This window comes from Carassius gibelio, chromosome B6 (assembly GCF_023724105.1).
Source record: "Carassius gibelio isolate Cgi1373 ecotype wild population from Czech Republic chromosome B6, carGib1.2-hapl.c, whole genome shotgun sequence".
NCBI lineage: Eukaryota > Metazoa > Chordata > Actinopteri > Cypriniformes > Cyprinidae > Carassius > Carassius gibelio.
The window spans coordinates 13,942,458-13,958,842 of record NC_068401.1 but is presented as its reverse complement, the minus strand read 5'-3'; the positions used below and the strand labels follow the sequence as shown (position 1 = coordinate 13,958,842).

General features: G+C 36.2%; 1 protein-coding gene across 2 annotated transcripts in view; it reads left to right on the top strand.

The window, feature by feature from the left end:
- usp13 (ubiquitin specific peptidase 13) overlaps positions 1-16,385 on the top strand; it is a 32,850-nt gene that overhangs the window by 3,044 nt on the left and 13,421 nt on the right. The window contains exons 3-16 of one of the 2 annotated variants that reach the window (XM_052559334.1): positions 1,456-1,516; positions 2,498-2,619; positions 3,965-4,107; positions 5,179-5,363; positions 5,545-5,639; positions 6,139-6,329; positions 7,271-7,342; positions 7,588-7,681; positions 8,727-8,852; positions 11,428-11,581; positions 11,796-11,970; positions 13,020-13,108; positions 13,682-13,804; positions 14,291-14,317. In XM_052559334.1, the coding sequence (XP_052415294.1) occupies positions 1,456-1,516; positions 2,498-2,619; positions 3,965-4,107; positions 5,179-5,363; positions 5,545-5,639; positions 6,139-6,329; positions 7,271-7,342; positions 7,588-7,681; positions 8,727-8,852; positions 11,428-11,581; positions 11,796-11,970; positions 13,020-13,108; positions 13,682-13,804; positions 14,291-14,317 (1,657 nt within the window). The remainder of the gene's footprint in view (positions 1-1,455; positions 1,517-2,497; positions 2,620-3,964; positions 4,108-5,178; positions 5,364-5,544; positions 5,640-6,138; positions 6,330-7,270; positions 7,343-7,587; positions 7,682-8,726; positions 8,853-11,427; positions 11,582-11,795; positions 11,971-13,019; positions 13,109-13,681; positions 13,805-14,290; positions 14,318-16,385) is intronic. The other variant, XM_052559335.1, reaches the window with a different exon arrangement.

Here is a 16,385-nt window from a genome sequence, read left to right as displayed (position 1 = left end):
TCCTTTTGATTTGTGCTGTTACTCATATACCTACATTTACACAATTCACGAAGACTGCTTTGCAGGAGGTCTGTTGGATTTAGAACATTTTATGTCCATGTTCAGAACTAAAGCATCTTTTAATGTAATTGTTTTAATCCTGTGATGTGGTAGTTCTTCAGCACAAATTTAGAAAGAGTTCAGAGGGTGGTTTTTACATTGTGGCTTATGAATGATGAGCCCAGCATAACCCTCAGCAAGTAAAGGCACAATAAAAGAACATCTGGATGTTTACAATAATTACAGTAAATGTGTTTTCTGAGCTTTTTCGCAAACTGAGTGACATGTCAGAGTCGTTTTCTGTGATAACTAGACAGCATGGTAGATAAAAAAAAATAAAATAAAAATAAAAATCACCCCTTGGTACACAGCGAAGAAAACTATATGTCCTAAATTCAATATAATCTTTGAATGTTAAATCTTCTGATTTTAAAGTGATGTCTGATCTTTGAATGTTATCATGGCTGTCTTTACTTATAGCAGTTCTATTGAATCCCAGTCTGCTCCTATATACTGGCCTAATGCTGACTGATTTGTTGGTCATTTAGAACAGGAACCCAATTATGTCATGGTTTCTTGTTTTTTTTCCCAAATGAATGGGGATATGCTGGTTAAATGCTGCTATTTTCATGTCTGGATCTGTCCAGAAACAGCCGGCCCTGTTCCTGTAGCTTTTGTGTTCACTGTTTATACTTAGGATCACACGAGAAGCCTGTCAGCATTACCCACTCAGGCGTTACTCTACAATCTCTTTACTCGTTTTACCATTATGAGCTTTGGACAGAACAAACATTTACAGCTGTCAAGTTTTCATGTGCACATCAATGGGATTTCATCCAGATTTTCAACATGACTCAGTTATATTTTGTTATTCGGTATAGACACCCATGAGATTATTACCCATGTTGTCTTCTTTTAAGATTTTCTTTTATTAAAATTTCAAAACACTGGTACCAAAACCACAACAAACATAGAAACAAGGAACAGATACTGTCAGCACTGCTAATGGATATATGGAAAATATCCACATTACATAGTAATACAATATGTGACCTTGCAACTCAAAACCAGTCATAAGTAGAAGAGGTATATTTGTAGCAATAGCCAATACATTGTATGGGTCAAAATAATCGATTTTTCTTTCATGCCAAAAATCATTAGGATATTTAATAAAGATCATGTTCAATGAAGATTTTTTGTATGCAGTGATAAGAACTTCATTTGGGCAACTTTAAAGGCGATTTTTTTTTTTTGCACCCTCGGACCCTCGCATACATCAATGGAAAGCTTATTTATTCAAAAAAAATGACCCTTTTGTATGGTTTTGTGGTCCAAGGTCACATATACAATATTTGAGTACAAAGCAAAGCACTTTACAGTTTTATGACCCACGTTGTTTCCTGATGTTAATTACAGAAAGCCACAGGTGCTGCAGGGGGTGCCTTACCAAGAAGAAGGAACGGAAAAGTATTTTTAGGTAAGTCTGTTTTAAAGTTTTTTAAAAAAAGAGACTAAAATTTCTACCTCAAACCCCTTTTTTAGAAATCATGTCTAACCCCTTTTCATGTCTAGCACTCTCAGTCATTACTGGCTGGGGTTAAATTTAGCTAATTTATTTGTATATGCAGTTAGTAACCCTTCTAAATCTAAAGTGCCACATGCTTGCCCTGGCCTAATCTTCTGCTATGGAGGGTTGGTTTACAGTGGCCGACTGTGCCTGTCAGCTGCTGTGCCATATCAACCCCCCAAGCTGACACACTTCTGCTATTGGAGGTGTGACGTAGCAGGTGGGGGACCGGTGACCGGTGGCCGCTTATTCTCAGGCATCCAATCAATTTAAACGCCTCCTTCTCTGGTCCAGAATACGATATGTCAGAAACGATGCCAGTCATTTTGTAACCCCACAATGCTTTCCAAAATATGTCATTAAGGCAACTGCTTTATTAATGATAACATGTCTTGGACCACAAACATATGCAATCATGCTTTCTTTAGTCTGTCAGTTTTCGTGGCCATGTTTTTTGTGCAGAAAAAAAAATAAAATTGTTGTATTATTCGTCTAAAATGATCAAACTTGCAGTTTTTAAAACCTCATTTTGATCGAGAGACTAAAATATGCATCGCATCGCATTTTAAAAGGTTGTTAAAAACCTGAAAAAGGTCAACTGCGACCCTAAAAAGCTGCCCCTAAAATATATTTTTTTTATTAGACATTGGTATACATTCTAGTTTCAGATTAGAATTTTTGTGATTCAATCAAGAGAGCTTAAGAAAATGTTTCCTTAAAACATACTTAAAAGATAAACATGAAAAGAAATCTATTTTTGATTGTGTACATCTTGTGCAATTTCATCATGTTTAGTAACTAATTTTGGGGGGACATTTAAGCAATTGTTTTGAGTGCAGTCATCCCCTCAGCTCTCGATTAAAATATCTCTCTCTGCTTCCTTTCCTGAAGATTTAGAGCTTAACCGTGATTTTAACGGAGATGATTATGAGTATGAAGATGAAGCCAAGCTTGTCATATTTCCAGACCACTTTGAGATCCCTTTACCAAATATTGAGGAGTTGCCCGCACTGGTTAGTGAGAGTGTGTGCTCATGCGCCCTGTGTGCCCTGCATGCCAAAGGCCTGATCTGCCTTTCAGTTTCAGTGCTTGCTTGTCACGTCATTACATTTTTATTCTGTCTGCCGATGACATTATTTTTTATAAACTCACTGTTCATGCTTCTCATTGTGTGCAGTGATGTCATGTGGCGTAACAATAATATGAGTTTTAGTTTTGTATCCTAATCTTTTTAAAGAAGTTTCTTTTTTATTTGATCTGAATTCTTATAAAGCACAATTATTAGTCATTGCTGCCTGCCATGTCTTATGTTATTAATGACATTTAAAAAAAAAAAAAAATATTAAGAGCAATAAAGGTGTTTTTAGGGGTAAACACAGATAGAGAGCAAGTTGGCTGATATCTGTTATAATACAGATACATTTTACCATAACATTTCTTAATTAAGGATGACAAAAAAGATAATGGAAAATCGAACACATTAAATGTAATACTTAGCGCTGTTTGTGAATTTCTAAAAATATACACTACTGTTCAAAAGTTACTAACTGTTCAAGGAGTGATTACCAGGTTTTTTTATTATTAATTGAAAGAAAATTGTATTTTTTATCAGCAAGAATGCATTCAGATGATCTAAAGTAACAGTAAAGACTTTTACACTGTTTCTAAATAAAAAATATATTTCAAATAAATGCTGATCTTTAAAAAAAATTGATCAAGAATCATGATTTCCCAAGAATTTTAAGCAGCACAACATTGAAAAAAAAAAAAAAAATTCTTGAGCAGCAAATCAGCATATTAGTATAATCATGTGACAGGAAAGACTATTAGAATGACTGCTGAAAATTCAGCTTTGCCATCCAGAAATAAATTATATTTGAAAATAGTTTTAAAGAAAAAATTATTTAAAAATTCCTACTTTTTTGTTTTTTTGTTAAAAAAGTAACTTTTTAAAACCGATTTTACAGTAGTGCGAACACAGATATCTCAAATATTTTTGTAATTACCTGTTGTTATATTCCTCTTTCTGTACGCATGATGCACAAAGATTCATTTGTTACAGTTTATGTTGTACTTCAGTTATTCATACAACACTAATAGTAGCACACGACCAAACACACATTTCTGTATTTGTCTACAACTGCATGGTGTGCTTACTGCTGCTGCGCTTTTATTTATTACCTAGAAAATAGTTGTGTTATCTAACCTATTTGCCCAGGAGTTTTAAGGCTTTTAAATGTAATTAGTCATAATGTCCACCACTTTTCAGCTTGCTGTGGTTTTTTAAAGCATTCATTAGGAGCAATATCACACTAAGCAATGTAACAGCTGTAATATAAATTTCCCTTTAACTTTCAGGTGACAATAGCCTGTGATGCTGTCCTCAATGCTCCGTCTCCATACAAAAAGCAGGAATCTGATTCATGGGAAGAGGAGATCCAAGTATCTAAACATGCCAGAAGTCTCAGACAGCAGGAGAATGGGGTTCGAATTCCTCCCAGGTTTGTCACATGGCAAACCAGAGTCATATGGACTAGTATTCTAGAGACTGCCGATGCTTGCTTCAGGTCACCCTTGAATCTGATGATGTGTCTGCTTTCTCTGCCAAGTGGAATAATATAAAAACAAGCTATTGATGTTTGATGAAGTGCTTGAATATGTTTCGGATTACTTCTTAAAACACCCAGTAGAATATCTTGACATCTATGAGGCAATGCAACCGTTATCCTGATTCAAATATTTCTAAAAACTTCTTTGATGAGCATGGACATTTTTTTTTTCAGAATTTGGAACTAATTTTAAAGGATTCTAATTGAAATTAAATGGCAATCAAATTAGATCCGAGCAGATAAACTGGGATCCCTTTGGGATTGGTAGTGTTTAATATTTATGTCTTGCTATTGAACTTATAAAGGGAACTTTAACAGTTTACACAGCAAAAATAGATGCAACACTTTTTACCATATTTACTCTAAAATGATCTTTATCTTATAAACTTTAAAAGAGAAGATTTGCATTTTCCTTTTTTAAGGGTATTGCTAGATTTAAGAACAGACGCAATAGAAATCAGTATTGTTTTTGTATTGTTAATATACTATTATTGTATTTTAAATAAACTTTTTTTCTTGTTTTCCTTTTCATTTAAATGTATATGTTTTTTCTTCCTATTTTAGCTTTTAATTCTTTTGTATATAGCTTTTGTAGTTTTAGTGCTTTACTTAATCTTATTTATTTCTTATTTAGTTTTTTTTTTATCCAACATTTATATTTTAATTACCGAAAACAATTAGTTTTAAATAGCAATAACAACACTGAAGGTGTTGAACACTTTTCTTTAGCCATGTGGCAGATAATCTCAAATTGGCCAAATATGGGCCAACTGATTGGTCCAGCTGATATACTGATATGCTGGAAATGGTCTCGGTCTACATGATAAGATTACAGCATATAGTCAGTGGATTATAGAGTAACATAGCCTCATCACTTTGAAGACACCTGCATTACCTGAACTGAAATATGAGGAGTTCCTCTCCTGCCTGTTTGTTTCTTCAATATGGTTTATGTATTATTAGCGGCTGGAAGTGCGCCAAGTGTGAAATGAGAGAGAACCTGTGGCTGAACCTGACGGATGGCTCTGTCCTCTGTGGGAAGTGGTTCTTTGATGGGAGCGGAGGGAACGGACATGCCCTTGAGCACTACAAAAAAACCAACTTCCCCCTGGCAGTTAAACTCGACACAATCACCCCAGATGGAGCAGGTTAGGGTCTCTCAATGACAAGGTTTCATGCATTACAGACTTTCAGGGAAAATGGTGGCACACATGTATAACACACACAGAAAATTTCAAGATCAAGCATAATTTAGACAAAAAGAGATTATTTTTATGGATGTTTTTTTGGATGTTTTTATGGATGTTTCAGTTCCTGTCTTTTTTGCAGATGTTTATTCGTTTGACGAAGAAGAAGCAGTGCTTGATCCTCACATATCAGAACATTTGTTACACTTTGGAATAGATATGCTGCAAATGCAAAGGGTATGTAAGTTTCCCTCACATTTTATAACAAAACGTATCCACCTATTACAAAGTTTACCCTTTTTTTTTTTTAAATAAAAGTATATATTTTTTACAAAATATCTGTGTTACAGATTATATTTTTATATATTTTTTTGGTAACACTTTAGTATAGGGACCAATTCTCACTATTAACTACCGGTAGTTGCTTATTAGCATTTCTATTATTGCATATTGGCTGTTTTTGAGTACTTATAAAGCACATATTCAGCATGACCATATTTTACATCCTTAATCCTACCCAATACCTAAACTTAACAACTACTTAACTATTAATGAGCAGCAAATTAGGAGTTTATCGAGGCAATAGTAAATAGTTAATTTCCACAGTAATTGGGGGTCCGGCCATCAAAACGTTTGAAAATCCCTGGGAATTGACCAACTAGTTAAATACTTAAGCAAAAACAAGCAACACTGCCTCCTTCCAGTCTCCTCAAATGTCTATGTCCATCCTTCACAGACAGAGAATGGCCATCATACAGACAACCACGTCCAGCCTCGTGTGAGTGACTGGGAAGTTATTCAGGAGGCGGGTCTAAAGCTAAAGCCTGTCTATGGCTCAGGATATACAGGCATCAAAAACCTGGCCAACAGCTGCTACCTGAGCACCACAATGCAAGTGCTTTTCAGTATTCCAGAGTTCCAGAGAGCGTAAGTACCTTTAAGCCCTTAATGGTCCAATTCATTCTACATGCTTGTCCACATTCTCCCACCACTGTCTTTGAGTCTGTACCTAAATTAAAAAGATGAGTTTGATTGCTGTCACACTGTAGAAGTGACATTTCTGGCCCTCCAAGATAAGTTAATTTCTTCATCGTGACAGATTTGGAGAAATTTAGCATTACAATTTTGCTCACCAATGGATTCTCTGCATTGAATGGGTGCCATCAGAATGAGTATAAAAAGGCTGCATGTTTGTATTTGTAATAAACATGAATTCTAACTTCAAACCATTGCTTTCAGCTAAAACATGAGTCTTCCTAAATATTAGATATTATGCTTTCAATAATACAATTTTTTTCCAGTGAATCATGTTGTCTAAATTAGGAGAGAGATATGCACAGATAAAGCACAATTTACAAGCAAAAGCAGTGTAAAATAGTTCTAAACAAATATGTCAGTGGATTTTGATGTGAGAGGAAATCATGGGATGGACTTTGTTTGAAAGAAGAGCTTTTATGGATTATGGACTCATATTTTGGCCAAAAGTGATGGTTTAAAGATTGAATAAGCTGAATGACTGGAGTCATGTTTTTTTTATCAGCTGGTTGGACTCTCACTCTGATGGCACCCATTCACTGCAGAAGATAAATTGGTGAGCAAATGATGAAATGCTAAATTTCTCCAAACCTGCAGAAACAAAATATTTAACATCTTAGATGGCCCGAGAGTGATTACATTTGACATTTTGGGAGAACTTTTCCTTTAATCTGTGCCTTCTAGCAGTTTGATTGCTTTTTTGTGTATGTTAATGATCTTATTTCAGTGCCAAAATTTAAAGCATCTAGTCAGGGTCTTTACTTACTGAAGTCAATATGCAGGTGCAACAGTAAAAAAAACTATTGCTTTTCTTTACAATATTTATGCTGCAGGTATGTTGGCAACCTACAGAGAATATTTGACTACTCACCCCTTGATCCAACTCAGGATTTCAACACACAAATGTAGGTGTTTTTGTCATGGAATGTTAATATCACGTTACATTTATTGTCTTTTTTATTTCTGAAATTCAAGTTAAATCTAATTCTTGTGTAATATATTTGCAATTCAGTATTATAACGGTTACATGAGTTTGACAGGTACATTGATCGACAATAAATGTAAAGTTTGATATGGCAGCACTCCTTCCTAAATTGTGTCATTTCGACTTGGTATCTAAACCGGAATGTTTGCTTTCCTACATTTTAAGGGCGAAACTCGGTCATGGACTTCTGTCAGGCCAGTACTCAAAACCTCCAATGAAATCAGAACTTATTGAACAGGTGGTGAAAGAAGAACACAAGGTATTTGACTTGGTCTGTCTTGTTGATATGTGGCTCGATTAGGTCCACATAATGCTGTTTACACTTACTGTACAAGATGCTTGTCAGACCAATACCCATGGTGCCATAACTACCAATGGGATCGCAGACATGAATGTACCTTTAGTGTGCTTGTTTGGCTTGTCTGATTGTTTGTTTAAGAGGAGCCACAATATCAGATATTAACTGATGTGTTATATTCTAAAAGTTATCAAGGTATATTTTTGTGTGTGTGTGTGTATTATTATAAATTACTAAAATTTAGTCATTTGGAGGTCAACTGGATTTCAACAGAATTGTTAATATGCTTCCAAATAAATCATTTCTTTTTCAAAGAATGCATGGGCTTAATTTAATTAATTTTCCATTTGACTAAAGTTCAGGTTTGTTTAAAAATGTCAACTGCAATCCAACTTTCTTAAAGGAACACTGCACTATTTTTTGAAAATAGGCTTATTTTAAGTTAAACAGTTGTTTTGAGTTAAACAGCTGTTTTTATTACACAGCGCCTGAAAACAGTCCCCAGCAACTCTGCAACTACACAAACTAGCTGGGGACTATTTTCAGGAGCTGCGTAATATCACTGCGCCTGCTGTACCAGTTGTACAGCAGCAAAGTTCCTTGATTATTACGCCGGAATGAGAGTATAGTTCCTAGCCATATCTGCCTAGAAAACCACAACTTTTCATTTTCCATCGGTCTTAGTAAACGATGTAACTACAGAAGTGTCAAGATTTAAATACGCAAAAAAAACCCTATGCTCTTTGGTCATTTTTGAGCTAGATGCTAAGGGTCTAATGAGATTCAATGATTTATGCTAAGCTAAAAGTGCTACTGCCAGACCTGGAGATTGGCTGAATGGATTTGAAAACAGTAAAACTCAACTGTTTAACTCTAGGAGAGTTGGAAAATTAGCCTATTTTCAAAATTAGTGGAGTGTTCCTTTAATATTTTTGATGGCTGATGCCATTTTAAAGTGCATTTGGTGACCCTTAGCATGGATGTATCATGTTGTTTTCTTCTGTAGCAGCAGCAAAGAGGGATTTCCCCTAAGATGTTTAAAGCGCTGGTCAGTAAAGGACACCCAGAGTTCTCCTCGAACCGGCAGCAAGATGCTCATGAATTCTTGCTGCACTTAATTAACCTGGTAGAGGTATGAATGTCTTTCTCTTTTATGTGCTTCGTTTTTGGAAAACACAATATTTCCTTTCATGTCTGAAAGAAATTGTTCACGCAAAAATGAAAATCCTAAATGATCACCCTCATATCACTTCAAACCTATATTACTTGTTTCTTCTTTAGCTGAAAGCTGGTTATAAATTACTTTGATTTAATGGGGGGAAAAAAAGATCAGCTTGGCATTAGGAGAACCTTGTATGACTCCTTTTGTATATTGAGGTTTGGATTGATACAGGGTGAGTAAATTCTTATTTTTAGGTAAACTATCACATTTGTGATCTCCTTTCTTAAAACATGATTTTAGAGAATCAAGGGTTTCTAGGGTTTGGCTGGAATTTCCCCAGACGTGTTTGTAGACTTTGAGTGGTGTCAGCAGGCTCTGGTTTCAGGAGACACATTCGACTGCACTCTCTACCCCTCTGCTGGCAGACACACACTTCAAGTGACTTTCTCAACTGAGTTAAAATTAGATCCCCCTATCGGTTACACAGGGCAGATAATGCTTCCTGTTACCCTCCCCACTTGGTCCATGTCCAGATTGAAAGCCGTTGCCTTCCCACTTTTCCATAACTTAAAAACAAATAACAGTTGGAGCCACACTGTTAGACATTTACATTGAGATACACTATGTCAACAAGAATTTGAATTCACAGCCCATTTTATTACTACTTTTCTTCTACAATGTGGCGTAGTTTTGAGTTGACTGGATCGTGAAAAATGGCTTCTAAATGACAGGTGGTTGGAGGGAGTGTTTGGAAAATGGAAGTGCTTGGTGACATCAGCTGAAAAGGAAAATCAAAGCAGAGGGTTAGCAGGTTATTAAGGAGCATTCACACTGATAGTAATTAGCTTTTTGCATTAGAATTGCCAGTTTCCTGTGACATAAGCAACATTGATCATTGATGATGTGACGAAATTCAACTTTATGTAAATAACAATCCAGTTTTCAAAAGAAGACTCTTTTTATATTGTTAAATGTTCATACAATTGAAAATAACTGTTTTCTTATACTTTAAAATGTAATTCAGTTTTGTGATGGAAAGCTGAATATCCATCAGTCTTCAGTGCCGATCCTTCAGAAATCTGATTTGGTTCTCAAGAAACATTTCTTATCATTATCAATGTTGAAAACAGTTGAGCAGCTTGATATTTGTGTGGAAACTGATTTCATTTTTTCGAGATAACTAGGAAGTTAAAAAAACAAAAAAACATTTATTTGAAATACATATCTTCCATTATAATTGTCTTTACTGTAATTTTTGATAAATTTAATGCATCCCTACTGAAATATTAGTTTCTTTAAAAAATCCTACTGAAACCAAATGTTGGAATGATAGAGTGGTGATAAGTGGTGATGTGATGTAGAAGCTACCAATGGGAGTGCAAGCAGTGATCGCCCGCCTAATATATTTAGATACAGATGCCTGCTCAGTGGACATTTTTATATTTAAACTAACATTCACAGATGATTTGTTCAAAATACAACAAATCATTCTCAACAGACATAACAATAGAGATCTGTTCACAATATAGATAAAAGTATTCACAATAGAGAAATAAAAAGGGTCCATTTAGATTTCACGTAAAGCTTTTCAGCTCTAGATCTGTTTATATAGTTGTTTGATTTTGAAGCGATGAACTGATCAAGAGCTAGTCTTTGCTGACATTTGCTTGTTCCTGACAGTGCATATAAACCAAGCAGAGCGAGCCTCGTAAAACCAAGACAGGGCTATAGTCTCTTGAAATGTTTAGTACTCAGAAATGTTGACTGGTTTATTTGTAGCAGTCCTCAGCTGTGCCTTGTGTGAAATAGCATAAGGCCTGTGAACAGTGAGGGGACCTTGTGGTGCGTTTCTACATCCTCAGCAGGTTTGTTCTCTGCTCAGTGGTCTCTGGTATCTCAGACTTGATAGAGGAGGGCTGCTATATTTCGGTATGGCCTCAGAATAGCGGGATGACCTCGTTGAACTGAATTATGGACTAATTTTGAGCTCTCCCTAAAGATGCCTAAATTTAAATTGAAAGTTGATTTGTTTCCCATTTGAACTATGAATTATGTGACCGCTACTGTGTTTTATGTCATGATTTTGGATGTTGGAGGGATAGTCCACCCAAAAAATTTAATTTTCTAATATTTCATACAAATTTCATACAAATATTTTGTACATATAAAAATAAAGTCATTTTTTTCTCACCCGTGTGGCCATGTGGTTCTATTGAACATTAAATATATATTGAAGGATGTTGGTAAACAAACAGTTCCAGTTTCCAATGACTTCTTTTATATAAACAAAAAAAAAAATGCAATGGGAAGTCATTGGGAACCAAAACTGTTCATTTAACAGCATTCTTCAATATATATATATATATATATATATATATATATATATATATATATATATATATATATATATATATATATATTTTTTTTTTTTTTTTTTTTAAGTGTTCTACTGAAGATAACAAAACAAAACAGCTCTTATAATGTATTGTGCTACCCACTGTGCCATGAACTTTCTGTAGGTGATATTGTGTTTTGCCATTTCCAGAGGAACAGTTCAGGCTCAGAGAACCCCAGCGATGTGTTCCGCTTCTTAGTTGAGGAGCGAGTGCAGTGCTGTCAGACACAGAAGGTGCGCTACTCACAGCGAGTGGACTACCTCATGCAGCTTCCTGTACCCTTGGAGGCTGCCAGCAACAGAGGTAATGCCCTCTACAACTGACTTAAACATTGCTCCTGCACTTCAATTCTGTCATGTGCATTTAAAAAACTATTTCCACCTGATCTGACTCTTAAACATTGATTAAAGTTTATTTAGTAAGGTGATATTTTATTTTATTTTAGGTCTTTTCAGTGGATCTAATGTGCAGGTTGTGGAGGTTGTTTTAATTGCTTATTGTTTCGTCATTTGTACAGAGGAGTTAATAGCATATGAGAGTAAGCGTAAGGAAGCTGAGGAGAACATGCGGCCCCCTCCAGAGCCGGTGAGAGCCCGAATCCCTTTCACTGCTTGTCTGCAAGCCTTCACTGAGCCTGAGAATGTTCCAGACTTCTGGAGCTCTGCACTGCAAGCCAAGTCAGCCGGAGTGAAGTAAGCAAGGTTCTGGTTTGAGACCTTCAAAGGACTTAAAAAACATTTTCCAAAATTTGTCAAAAATATCATCTACAATTTTAATGTTTATAATTTTTTATTCATATATATTAACACACTGCTCTTCAAAAGTTTGAGATCTGAAAGATTTTTAATAAAAAAAAAAAAGAACTTTCTTATGCTTTAATCAAAAATAATGAAGAAAATGGTCACACTTTATTTTAAGGTGTAATTTTTAATTAACAAACTATTAACTATGACTTTTGCCTCAATAAACTCCTAATTTGCTAAATCCTAGCTCCTAATTTGCTTCTTATTAATAGCAAGTGAGGTAGTTGTTAAGTTTAGGTATTGGATAGGATTAGGTATATATAATATGTTCATGCACAATATGTGTTTTATAAATGCTAATAATATTTGGTCCCTATACTAAAGTGTTACCCAAACACACACACACACAAAAAACTTAATATTGTGTAATATTAATGCCATAAAAAATAATAAAAATAAACATATATATATATACATTATATATGTATATATATATATATATATATATATATATATATATATATATATATATATATATATATAAAGAGTTTTGTAATATACTTTAAAAGCTGAATTTTTTTCATCCATTATGGTAGTCTTCAATGTCACATGATCTTTCAGAAGTTATTTTAATATGTTGATTTATTAACAATTTTGCAACTTTTAAAAGGCAGTGTGTGTATATATATATATAATATAATATAATATAATATAATATAATATAATATAACATTAGTGCTGTCAAACTATTAATTGTGATTAATCACATCCAAAATAAAAGTTTTTGTTTTTGTTTGTTAATATATGTGTGTTTGCTGTGTATATTTATTTTATATGGATTTATATGTACATAATAAATATACACAATACATGTACATATATATATGTAAATAAAAACTTTTATTTTGGATGCGATTAATCATCTGACAACACACACACGCACAATACACATATATGTAATGCAGGCTCTAAAAGATTATATCTTTCTCTCTCCTCAGGACTTCTCGTTTCGCATCCTTCCCAGAGTACATGGTCATGCAAATAAAGAAGTTCTCATTCGGGGTTGATTGGGTGCCCAAAAAGTTAGGTGTGTAATTTTAAGTGCTTTTAGTCTGACGTTATATGTTTGATTTCAAATTGTTAATAAATAAATTAACACATTGCTGACAAAAGAATGCAATGCATGTACAAAATGTTTGATTATCTCATTCTCATTCCAATTGAAATGATTTTTGATTCTCTATACCTTCAGCTCCTGTCAAAGCATATTTATTAATATGTCATGTTCTTGTTTGTCATCTATGTCTGCCTATCACATGCTCTCTTGTGCAATTCAGACCATCACATGTCATGCATGTTGAGCAATGCATCACTGATTGCTTGGCTTAAAAGACTATCAGTTTGCAAGGTGTTATGTTTGCTCAGCAGAGCTTTTCCTTTGTCCAGCAGAGGGTACTCTAGCACCGTGTTTTTACATGAGACATTTTTGGAATCAGAGACTTGTTCTGTGGTCAGCAAAATCTTGGCAAGGTTTATGGAAAGAAATAATGCTCAGAATCTGGTCCAAGAGTCTCTTCTGAATGTATCAATGTACAGTTCATTTTTTTTTTGTAATATATAAAATTGCCTTTAAAATCTTTTTTTTTTTTATGTGCTATAGATGTTTCTGTTGATGTACCTGATTTCCTGGACTTGAATCGCCTCCGGGCCACAGGGCTACAGACTGGAGAAGAGGAGCTGCCTGACCTTACACCTCCCATTGTCATTCCTGAAGACACCAGAGGTGAGAACATTAAGACTAGTACCATTCAAACATTTGGAGTCAATAAGGTTTTTCTTTTATTTATTGATTTTTTTTAATAGAAATTCATTCAGGAAGGAAGGATTAATTAAATGGATCAATGGATTCAAATAAAATCTTTATATTCATCAATCTTCAGAATCCTGAAAAAGTGTATCATGGTTTCCATAAAAATAAGCAGCACAGATATTTTTAACGTTGATAATACAAAAAAAAAAACCTTTCTTGAGCACCTAGCAGCATATTAGAATGCTTTCTGAAGGATCATGTGACACTGAATACTGAAAAGCTTTGCCATAACAAGAATCAAATGCATCTTAAATATATGAAAACTCAAAATTAAAACTCCTAATTATTTCCTAATTTTGTTGTGAAATATAATAAAAACAGCTAGCTTGAAATTTTAAATTGCATATTTAGAATTATGCCCTGTTTTGTACTGACTAAGTCTTTTTTTTTTGTATTCAGACAGTACAACAAACAACTCTTTGGAATGTAAGTACTGCTTTGATTGTAAATTGCAAAATACATTTACAACTTTATAGACCGTTTCAACGGCAACAACATAAACAAACGTTACTGCACATGAGTGCTTTTGTGGACCTACCTTAACTTCCGGTAGACTTCCAAATAGAATCAATAAATGTAATGGGCTCGTATCTGCATTGCAGTTTTCATCCTGGCCTGCAGGAGTCACTATCAACGAGTACGGAGTCATGTTACCTCCAGAACTGCAGATGGCTCTTGTCCTATGAACTCTGGCCCTATGGTCTCTCCGCTCCTCCAGAGGGCGGCATCGCCCCGTACCATGTTCAGTGCTCTGCTCATCAGTGTTGATTCCTCACACCTGTGTTTGACCCTTTATAAGTCTGTTTGTTCCCTGCTATTATGTTCAGTCTTGAGCCTATGCTCCCTTTGTACCCAGTTGCTAAGTTAAGTTTGATTGTTCTCATATATTTGGACCCTTGTGTCTTTTTCTGTTTAACGGTAGCTAAGTTTGCTACGTTTATCTTGTACTTTGTTTTCTCAAGTAAAGATTATTGTTACTTTTTGAAGATTCAAGCCCCTTGGCCTTTTTGCTCTTTCGCTCTTCCGCTCTTGGGTTTAACAGTCTGAGAGTAGCTCAGTGAGTAAATTCACCCTCTTAGAGCACCAGAGACCCGGGTTCAATCCCAGCTTGAGGCAGCCTCGTTACAGCAAGACTGAACCATGGAAGCAAACCCAGCGGAAGAGTCTTCACCACCCTCCAATGTGGAACGGATCCTTGCTGCACTCTCTGAGCAAGCCACTACCATCCAACGACATGATCAAACCCTGTCTCAAATTGTCCAGATTTTGAGCCTTCAGTCCCAGGCCTCTTCATCCCAAGAACTCCAACAGTCCCCTGATCCTCAACCTAGGCCCATGGTGACCCTTCCTTCTGAGCCCAGATTACCAGCCCCAGAAAGGTTTGATGGAAGCCCTGAGAGATGCAGAGGATTTATTACCCAGTGCACTCTGGCTTTTCAACTACAACCAAGTTGTTTTCCCACTGAAAGCAGTAAGGTGGCCTACATCATTACTCTCCTCACCGGCAAGGCGCTCGAATGGGCCTCAGCTTTGTGGGACCAGAAGTCTCCACTAACCACAAACAGTCAACAGTTCATCACGGAGATGAAGAGAGTTTTCCAACATCCAGCCAGTGGAGGTGATGTCGATCGTCGCCTGCTGAATCTCTCTCAAGGTACCCGGAGCGCAGCTGAGTTCGCCATAGAGTTTCGCACTCTGGCGGCTGAGAGTAGATGGGATCAAAGAGCCCTAAGAGCGACCTTTCACCATGCTTTGTCATCAGAGCTCAAAGACGAATTGGCATTCCGAGACCCTGCCCCTGACCTTGAGTCCCTCATTGATGTAGCTATCCGGGTTGACCATCGCCTCAGAGAACGCCAGATAGAGCGGCAGCGGGAGACCAGCTTATTTGAGGCCACCAGTCCTGTTAAATTATCTCCTCCTCTTGGGGACATGGATGAACCCATGCAGTTGGGGGGAACTCGGATATCCCAGTCCGAACGTAATAGGAGGATGAGAGATAGATGTTGCCTCTACTGTGGCAAGCCAGGACACTTTCGTACCAACTGTCCTGAGCTTTCGGGAAAAGCCAAGTCTCGTCCTGGAGTAGGGGGGCCCGGGCGAGAATAGGAACCATCCCCTGCTCAGCAAACTTGGGTTTGAGGATCCAGGCCACAATTACCATGGGCCAGCAACACCATCAAGTATGTGCCTTTGTAGACTCTGGGGCCGCCGGGAATTTTATGGACTTTAAGATGGCCCAAAGTCTTGCAATTCACCCTGTGACTCTCCAAGAACCCCTTAACATTACTGCAGTTGATGGCAGCCCACTGGGATCGGGTCGGGTCAGTGAGTGCACTCCACCTCTTCAGTTAAAAGTAGGGAACCACCAGGAATTGATTCAGTTTTTATTAATTCATACCCCTAGACTCCCTATAATCCTCGGTTTCCCATGGTTGACTGCTCATAACCCCAATATTGACTGGTCCAGAGGAGTTGTCACAGAGTGGGGAAC